This window comes from Tigriopus californicus, chromosome 10 (assembly GCF_007210705.1).
Source record: "Tigriopus californicus strain San Diego chromosome 10, Tcal_SD_v2.1, whole genome shotgun sequence".
NCBI classification, from domain to species: domain Eukaryota; kingdom Metazoa; phylum Arthropoda; class Copepoda; order Harpacticoida; family Harpacticidae; genus Tigriopus; species Tigriopus californicus.
Genome location: NC_081449.1, coordinates 3003361 through 3012614, shown reverse-complemented (window position 1 = coordinate 3012614; position 9254 = coordinate 3003361). Strand labels below are relative to the sequence as shown.

The 9254-nt window shown below is 43.7% G+C and overlaps 3 protein-coding genes across 5 annotated transcripts; 2 read left to right on the top strand and 1 right to left on the bottom strand.

Annotated features, from left to right (window-relative positions):
• The first annotated feature begins 890 nt into the window (after positions 1-890).
• On the top strand, positions 891-2798 carry LOC131888055 (integral membrane protein DGCR2/IDD-like). The gene has a single exon (XM_059236833.1). It carries the CDS (start codon positions 1176-1178, stop codon positions 2424-2426), a length of 1251 nt encoding a protein of 416 aa, XP_059092816.1. The 5' UTR covers positions 891-1175; the 3' UTR covers positions 2427-2798.
• LOC131888056 (ribosome production factor 2 homolog) lies at positions 2787-4090 on the bottom strand. Of its 3 annotated transcripts, none has more exons than XM_059236834.1 (2): positions 3934-4090; positions 2787-3860 (listed from the first exon to the last, which is right to left on the bottom strand). In XM_059236834.1, the coding sequence occupies exon 2, from the start codon at positions 3856-3858 to the stop codon at positions 2806-2808; it is 1053 nt and encodes a 350-aa protein (XP_059092817.1). In that variant the 5' UTR covers positions 3859-3860; positions 3934-4090; the 3' UTR covers positions 2787-2805. The 3 variants fall into 3 exon arrangements, with proteins under 3 accessions (XP_059092817.1, XP_059092819.1, XP_059092820.1); XM_059236836.1 differs by having other exon boundaries at positions 2787-3880; positions 3934-4082; XM_059236837.1 differs by having other exon boundaries at positions 3930-4031.
• A 690-nt stretch (positions 4091-4780) lies between these two features.
• LOC131888959 (mitotic checkpoint protein BUB3-like) lies at positions 4781-7775 on the top strand. Its single transcript, XM_059237926.1, has 5 exons — positions 4781-4919; positions 4997-5325; positions 6066-6240; positions 6313-6526; positions 7353-7775. Exons 2-5 carry the CDS (start codon positions 5006-5008, stop codon positions 7643-7645), a joined length of 1002 nt encoding a protein of 333 aa, XP_059093909.1. The 5' UTR covers positions 4781-4919; positions 4997-5005; the 3' UTR covers positions 7646-7775.
• The last annotated feature ends 1479 nt before the right edge of the window (positions 7776-9254 follow it).

The window sequence follows — 9254 nt, the reverse complement described above, 5'->3', positions numbered from 1 at the left end:
TGCCCCTTAGATTAATGATGTCGTATAATCCTTATTGGCGACGAAACCACCGACTCATGCCATTGTACATCATAAATCCTTGAAAGCACGGCAGTGGCAGCTCATCTAGACGGGACCATAGGTAAACTGTAACTAATAAATGGAAATGGATCCAGGGGAATAGGTGGACATATTTGCAATCTTCATCATCATAGCCATCCAACCAAAGATGAAGATCACCTTCAAAATCTACTGTACAGACCAAAGCAATTTTTACACATGTCTTTCCAATGATATTCCAAGATACACATGATCCAAACGTTTCAATGATCCTTGGTCAGGAAAAGGTTAGAGCATCTCATTTCTCTGGGTAAGCTCTCAAGAATGAATATTAATCATGTAAAGAAATGGAACCATCAGATTAAGCTAATACCTTCTACCGCCATCAAAGATTGTGCCGAGAATGACAATTTTCCGACCATTTTCAGGCAATGACCCCAGTTTGACCATTATCCCAACTACATCTTGGGCTAGAAGAGCCCTTTCCTTTTTGACGGAACACGAACGTGGAAGATATCCCCATCTTCAATAAGGTTGGCACACACGTTTGGCGGATACGGCGGAATGGGCGATATGGGCGCTATGTGAGTCAGAGAGAACCCTCTCTTTTTAGCTCTGATCAGGTGAACGCTGTCATAAGGTGACCAAGATTACTTTCTCAAAGCGTCCAACAAACTGTTTTGTGGGACTGTTGAAAATTGAACCTTTGTTTGAAAATAAAGCAAATGTTAGCATGCTGGTGTTGGCTATATAATCTGGTACTTTTTCCTGGCACAAAGCATTTCATGATTTAAGATTACTTGATTTCCCTCCACTGGATCATGTAAATTATGCGTCATTCCATTTCATGGGTCACCCTTGAGATTGTCAGTGATTTCGTATCAGAAAAGTCTACGCAAGACCATCAATCTCCTTAGGAGCTAGCCAGCCAATCGGACAAGTTTTAGAGCTTCATAGCTTCTTGGAACATATTGGCACAAGTGCACTTCTCGACGAAACCCATCGTATCCATCCAGATTTGTGCTCAGCTCTGGATTCTAACTGCATCTAGCCATGACATCTTCTTTCCTCACACACCTTGATTTCTAATCCTGTCCGCCTATCCTTGTCTTTCCGCACAATCCACAATCGCCATCATGTCCGCATTTCGAAACCTGAGTTCGGAAAGCGGTCTGACGCCCTTAATTGTGAATAATCGGAAGGGTTGCATTGATTTGGATGGGAAACCCATTCCACATGGCTTTTTGTTCGCCCCAGGTCCGGATGAATGCTTGGTATGCACTTGTTCTGACGGTTTGCAAAGTTTGTGTAGGACCGTTTTGTGCTCGCCGCCTCCGGATTGTAAAAGTCTGAGAGTTGGCAATCAGTGTTGTCAGTGGATTTGCTTGGATGATATTCATCCCCATGGAGGTAGTGACTTTGATCCCCATAACTTGGGTAACAGTGGGGTAGTGGATATCAAACTCCGTTTGGTAGCTAGTGCCGTCATGGCCATTTTCTCGTTGGCCTTATTAGCCTTTCTTATATATCGGTTGCGTAAACGAAAACTTAATCAACGGCGCGAGCAAAGGAGTCGCGAAAGCGACGACGATATGAGTGTGGATAGTGTTGCCCAAGCCCATTCGCTCCGGGCCTCATCTTACCCGATGAGCGTCATGCCCACCCATCGGAGTTATTGGCACCATTTGGCGTGGTGGAAGCCTAACCACGACATGTTTGAGCAGCGACCCGCTCCTCCCTCGTATGATGACGCCATGATGCAGGCCCGAGGCCACGAGAATGACAGTTTGGGATCATCAAGTGGCTCCGAGGCCCCGCCATACTCGGAGATCCATTTAGATCCCGTCATCCCCGAACCGTCAGAGTGGTATTGTCAGCAGAACCAAAGTGGCTCGCCTCCGCCCGTGCCTCAACCCCACCCCTCGCCGAGACCCTCAGCCATTCCTGGAGCGGCATTGGTCCTCCCATCACCCGCACCCACGTCCCCTCGACTCAATCACGTTCTAAACAGCGAATTAGCTCAAGATGCCGCAGCAGCTCTCGGTGAAACGTCCGTCACACATGCGCAAGTCATCGCGGCTGAGAATGACCCTACTCCAGTGGTCGTGGTCAATCCGTGCGAGGAAGATCAAGTGAGGCGGGCCAAGTTGCCCAAAGTTATTCGTCGGATGCGTGCCCGTTCTAGAGAGGGCATCGTGATTCCCAATGAGACGAATTGTCAGCGCTACTCCTTACAACTTCACGTTGACGTGAGCCCAACGTCAGAGACAATGCCAAATTTACGGGTTTCGCCGCGTCATTGCGGTCAGTTTGGTGACGCAGAAAGTGAACGGGAGAGCACTGGAGCTGCCACGAACCGCATAACCACCCATGAAGAACAAATCTGAAGCATTTAGCCATATCTGAAGTTGTTAACCTTCTCCATACCGTTCAAGAATGGAATTCGTTAGTCACCGGGAATTGTGCCAACGATATCTCATGTGTTCTTAATCTCTTATACGGTGTTCATTAACGTTATTTCCCCAACCCTACTATTCCCTCTCCTCTCATAATTTTATATATTGCGACATGAGACTGTTATTGGCCTTTTTCGCTTAAACCTGTTCCTCATGAATATCTTCTAAATATCAATTGAAGGGTGTTTCGCCCTTCACGATTGCTTTGTACAAAGCTCTGTCCATTTCAAACAACGAATCTCGTTCCTCCACGATTAGTGACCTGGTCTTACCCCCTAATAAATTGTTGAATTACTCATCAAATGGTCGTTTATTCATCATCTTCAGCAGATTCCATATTATCTGAATCACCTTCTTCTGCATCATCTTCGACAACTTCCTCCTCATCGCCTTCGGCTTCTTCCATATCTTCGTCGCCTGCCCCATCTTTGCTGCCCTTGGCTTGCCTGGCCTTCTCCGCTTTGGCCTTCTTCTCGGCCATTTTCTCGGCCTTGGAGGTCTTCAATCCCTTTAACTTTCGTGTTTGGAAATTGTTTAAGTCTTGCTTAGGTAAATGGAGTGTGCCATAAACGCTACCAAACTCGTCCTTCTCAATATTCTTGACCTTCTTCTCCTTGTACACATTCTTCACTTGTCGGCAGGCGGTCTTGAACAAGTCGTCCGAGGCTAAATGCAATCGTCTGACCTCCAAATCCATGGATGGACCAATCTCTTCCAACTCAATGCGGGGCACTTTGGGCGTGGAGGACTTCTTCATCTGAATCTGATAACTTCGCATGTAGATCTTCCTATCAGGGGTAGCCGTGAACTGAATGGCATGTTCCAATCCCGCCAAGCGAATATTGGTCACTTCAGGTCCGCGAAACATGTCGATCAAGAGCGATTTGATGCGCTTCATATCTGAATCTTCCTCAAAGATCTCGCCCGAAAACATCAAACACGGTTTTGTGCCCGTGGGAATCTTTTCATTTTTGAAATCGCTGAGCGATTGAAACTTGGTCACGCCCAATTCCACCATATCTAGCAATTGATAGTCGTAGAATCGACCCATGATTAGATTGTTCGGGCGTTTCTTGTTGCTGCTCCCGAAAATGAATAAAGATTTGTCGAACTTCTTGGAAAAGAACTCCAACTTGGTGTGATCCTCAAAGGGCCGAATGTCGTTCTTTTGATCGAGAAATTGGGCGTGCGGCTTCTTAATGGAGGCCAGATCGCGCATGAGAAGTCGAAGAGTGTCTGGACATTTCTGGCCTCGGATAAACATGACTTCCTTGGTGTTTTCAATGGTCTTGGGCTCACGCTCCTCCAAGGCTCGTTTAGCCTTCTGGCTCTTGGGCTTGATCACGCGTTGCATCAGTGTCATGACTAAAACAATAATGGGACACCTATTTTGACCTGAAACTGCATGAATTATGGGCAAAAGCGGGGTTGTACCTACTTCAGTACTTTTCTGTTAAACACGTTGTTCTGTTTTGATGTCAATATACTGGAGTGCGGACCCTACTTAGGGTGACTGGATGGCCAGATTGGATATTTCTTGACTTGGGTATTTTTAAAATACCCATTTTAACGTTAATAATGGCCACTGAAAATCCGAGACATCATAGTGGTAAATTGGGTGTGAATGATGGCCTTGTCAAGATGCCAAGAGACGAAATGAGCACGAAAAGTAAAGTTCTAACCCCAAGGTAAGCAAGCTTAGACCAAACCTAAACCTTTTAATCGACCCAAAAAAAATTGAAAACATTCCTGATAATTCATTTTTTTAGATTCAAAGCCCTGATCTAAATCTAAACATTTGCTATTTTTCTTTGATATTAGGTATTTAATAATACCTGAAAAAAAACAGATCAGGCAGAAAACTAACCTTTTTTCAAGATTTGGTGGCCCTGACTCTGACGTCATAAAATTCAGGCTTGCTACTTTGAAACCTACACTGGCTTTTGGTGAAAACGCATGGTCCTTGATCAGTGCCAAATGGTCACTGACTAATGATTAAAGAGGGCAATTAGAATGACACAATATAAAACCATCGCAAAGTCTCGTCGTGAAAATCATGTCACGTGTTAAAAATTGACAATTTAGACTGATATGACGTTTTCGAGTAAGCCAAGGGACGAGCCAACAATGTTAAGATTTGGACATTAGGATAAGCCAATCAGGGCTGTTTTCAGGGAGCTTACAAACATCGAGCCTCTTTATCAATTTTTTTGAGCGCCCTCGAAGTCCAAGTTAGGGTCCATGCCACTCCCAATTCCTTGGCCAATTATGTTTGATCTAGATTGGATCGAAATTTTGCATTATCAAAGACAGAGAAAGTAGCCTTCATATATATTTCGGAATTGTTTTGAATTTTTCTGAATTTCGTCACACTTGAGTTTTGAGAAAGCGGCAAAAACACGGGCACTCACAACGCAAGCTCGGGTATGTTGTTTTGTGAAATCACGGCATGTCGAATTCGTTCAATTTCGGTGTTGTTAATCATTCACCTTCCTCATTAGAACATCAAAATGGCTACCGTGGAAGCGGGTAGCCGGTCTTCCTCTGAATTCCAGTTGAAAAATGGACCCGCAGATGGGATATCACGGGTCCGATTTGCTCCCAATTCTCCTCAATTTCTCTTGTGCTCCTCTTGGGACTCTACACTCCGCTTGTATGATGTTCAAGCCAATACGATGCGGGTGAAGTTCTTGAGTGGTGGACCCTTGTTGGATTGCGCATTTCAAGATCCCATCCACGTCTGGTCGGGTGGATTGGAGGGACAACTCAGATCGGCCGATATCAATAGCAGCACCGAGAGCATTGTGGGTACCCACGAGAATGCCATTAGGTCAGAAGAGAGCTCTATTTTTTCTTGATTTCATATTATTATTACGAACGATCTGTTAAGAAGGCGGACAGGCACAATTTGAGGTTGGATCTTCTTGTTTCAAGTCATTGTCACTGCTTGTTTTCTGATCTTAATTGAGTCATGGCGTCCTATATTTAAATATTAATGAGCTGAAACACTGAACAATGGTCACCAGTATGCTCATTGAGCAATGATCAAATGTACTATTCACAGAATTGTGCGATTTCAGAGCCTGGAACTCTTACATTTCATTCACCTTGTAATAGCGAAACTTTTTGCCTCAATATGTTAACTCTCTTATTTCTTTAGGAAATAAGCAATCAATTGGTTACTAGAATCCAAAGCTCTTTTTGACTAGAGTTAGGCTAAGTAAAAAATGTTAGTGGTATAGCTTGAACAACGGACTGTGGCAACCGAAGCACACAAACGGCAGTACACTTACCACTTCGACCATTTAAGAAGTGTTTTGCTCCCATTTTGAACCATTTGACTCCTCATGTTCATTTAAGGCCCAAGAACAAATTGGTGCAAGCTCATCAATAGTGCAGTCAGGCAGATACAAGGTCATGGAAAAGAACCAATGCCATGTGCCAGGCCTAGAGCAATTCCGAATTAAATTTAGTTAGTGTTAGAAATGAACTGTGGCTATACAACATCATTTAACTTTCTTGGTATGAAGTTACTACGAGAACTGATTGAACATGTTTACCCATGAATAGGTGTGTGGAAGTTAGTCAGGAGCTAAATGTGGTGGTGACGGGTAGCTGGGATTCCACGGTCAAATTATGGGATACCCGCACCAATTCCTGTACGGGTACTTACACTCAACCCGAGAAAGTGTACTCCATGTCACTCGCGGGAGAAAAATTGGTCGTAGGCACTGCCAGTCGCAAGGTAATATTGTCATTGATTTACTAAGCCAGCTGTATATCATTATGTTCCATTGAACATTATTCCTGGAATTAGGTGTGGGTGTGGGATCTCCGAAACATGGGCTATGTTCAGCAGAAACGGGAATCCAGTTTGAAGTTCCAAACCCGGTTCTTAGAGTGCTTCCCTAATAAGCAAGGATTTGTGTTGAGCAGTATTGAAGGACGTGTGGCTGTGGAATATTTGGATCCCAGTCCTGAGGTTCAGAAACGGAAATACGCCTTCAAGTGCCATCGTGTCAAGGAGAACGGTAAGATTTGAACTACACTTTTCGATTGAGATGCATCAAATGTTTGGAACGTTTCCACGACTGACCCATGTACTTTGTGTAGTTGATGTGACCGAATGTCTCGAGACCACTCGACGAAAACGTGAATACCGCATTTTTGCGAGGCATTCTTTTCGTTCCAACAATTTCTTCAAGGTCTTATTGTTTCTATGGGACCACTCGTGACTTTGTCTTCTCAGTTTTTGTTTGTGAAGATGCAGATCAATCAAATTCAGGCGTGGCCGCGGATGAGACGGATATGGGAAGGAATTCTTCTCAATTGTTTCAATCACAATTAGGGTTAATTGGCCAAGGCACGAAATGACCAAAAAACCTCTTACCCGGTCTCAATTTTAGCCGTCTCATCACGTCGGTCTGATTTTTTTGTTCTACCAAAAGTACACTGGAACGTATTCTGCATTCGATCCTTTAAGCTTTGTGTTTGAAGATACTTTTTGCTAATCTACATGTCGGTCTTGATACCGGATCCAGACTTCCCATAAACCAAATTATAGGACCCCCAGTATCAATTGCATGATTAATCTCCCCAATTTGGCTCTATTACTCTGAAGCATTAAAACTTGTAGCTGAAATGTGCGAGATAGCTCTTCTGCATCCAGTGTAATTTATAGCAATCTTCTAGTGAGATATCGATCTTATTGAATATTTCATGTTTATTTAAATTGTACTTTACGCAAATATGTGGTTAAACCCACCGCACAGTGATTTTGAGGCTCATTCATGGACTTCAATGTAGACATGAACCAGTCCCGCAATGACCTTTCTAATCTGCCTTGTTTCTTCGTAGGTATTGAAATGATCTATCCCGTGAATGCCATCACGTTCCACAAAGATTACAACACATTCGCCACAGGAGGATCCGATGGCCTGGTCAACATCTGGGATGGTCAACACAAGAAGCGTTTGTGCCAGTTCCATAAATATCCCACATCCATCGCTAGTTTGGCCTTCTCCAATGATGGATCCACCTTAGCTATTGCCTCTTCTTATATGCACGAGCACGAGAAACCTCCGGAATCGATCCCCGAAGATGCCATCTATATCCGCACGGTCACGGATCAGGAGACGAAGCCAAAATAAGCCCAATCCTACCTACTTAGATAGAGGCATGTGCATTTCTTTTCTACCTTTTGGCGCACTCAAATCCCTCCCAAGACGCACACGCCCCGTTTTGTAACAATCTGCTATAATACACGTACTCTGGACAAAATTGCTTTTTTTTTCCTCCGCTATCTTCTACCTTGGCCAGGACTGAAGTGAACGTCTTCTGTCGCTGGAAATTAACTGCAATTGACAAACCGTTCTTTTCTTGTGCTATGAAAGACAGCGCGATATATATTTTTGGACCTTTCCCTTGTGCTCCCTCTAAGTTGTTATAAGATTGCCCACAAGATTGGACTAGCAGAAAAAATTGCAGAAATGTGTATAAAACCTGATATCTGTCACGACGACGACGAATTCGACGAAGTTGGCAGTGTAAGTCAACGTAGCACTGAAAAATACCTCGGAAAGAGAATTTTCAGACAAAGCTTGGGCTTCGATAGGTCGAAGCTCAATGTTTATGAGAGGCTAGATCGTATGGGTGGGTGGCCACTGTAAAAGAAGAGGTAGGGGGAAGGGGGGCATCAATTGCATCAATGCGCCAAGAGGGTTTCCTGTTCTTGGTGGCGACACACTAATAATCCCTGGAGTAAGGCGTAAAAGCTCATTCGAGAGGTTGAGATTTTTATCGGATGATAATTACTCACGTGCAAACGGATTCATCGAATTGTTTCTTACTCGTAAAGCTTTCTTGTTTTGGGTTAATCACTGATGATAAATCCTTACTTAAATTCAATAGAGAAGAGTCAGGTCGGACCTCTATCTTTTAAGCTTTGGAGTTATTCAGGACTGCGTGGTAAAAAAAAAGAAACCCTTAATGTTGAAAATGACTCTTTAGATATTGTTCAATGATTGACATAGGGCACCATTAATCATGAGGAATGTCGTCAAGAAATGCCAATTGATTGATATTTTGAGATCTCGACCTCAATTTACCCACGATGCCTTAAAGAGCTGGAAGGCCAACCGTATTTGCTACATCGATGGTTAGTAATGCAAGCTTGGCCGACTAGTCTTCGCTTCCACGAAATGAACCCTTTGCCTAGAGCGGAGGAGCATTTATTGACGGGATGGTCTCAATTATAAACCCAATGCCCTTCCTTGGGGCGAACACCTTTACACCATACCGCTAAGAACAACCTTCACTAATCCAAGGAACAGCTCCAACCAATGTCGCTGAGGATGTAGGGTCCAAATCCTCTGCAGAGTGCAAAGAAACACTCTCCTGGCCCCAATTCTTCGGTCAAATCTAGATTAAGTATTCTTGTTGATTGTACATTGGGGGTGTTTCATCTATTCGTTCACGTACCTCCTGTTTCTTAACACTTCTAAAAACCCTCTTTTATTGTCCTTTTCATTGGACGGAGGTAGAGGAGCCCTCTCCTTTGTCTAGGTGCGGACAAAATAATTGTGAAACAAGAGAATATGCTCTAAATGCCAAAAGCTTTATCAAGATGATATTGCTAAACAAATAATTTTTTAAGCATTGTGGCTCAATGAATATGTCACGAACCTTTCCGGCAAACATTTGAAATCCTGCAAGAGCAAGGGCGGCTTTACACTAGGATGGAAAACCGAGATTGAATCT

Bases quoted from the DNA above. Each gene is read 5' to 3' on its own strand.
- LOC131888055 (XM_059236833.1), top strand. From the start codon at position 1,176: ATGTCCGCATTTCGAAACCTGAGTTCGGAAAGCGGTCTGACGCCCTTA.
- LOC131888056 (XM_059236834.1), bottom strand. From the start codon at position 3,858: ATGACACTGATGCAACGCGTGATCAAGCCCAAGAGCCAGAAGGCTAAA.
- LOC131888959 (XM_059237926.1), top strand. From the start codon at position 5,006: ATGGCTACCGTGGAAGCGGGTAGCCGGTCTTCCTCTGAATTCCAGTTG. The intron at 6,241-6,312 runs GTAATATTGTCA...TCCTGGAATTAG, and splicing joins TAGGCACTGCCAGTCGCAAG to GTGTGGGTGTGGGATCTCCG. The intron at 6,527-7,352 runs GTAAGATTTGAA...GTTTCTTCGTAG, and splicing joins CCATCGTGTCAAGGAGAACG to GTATTGAAATGATCTATCCC.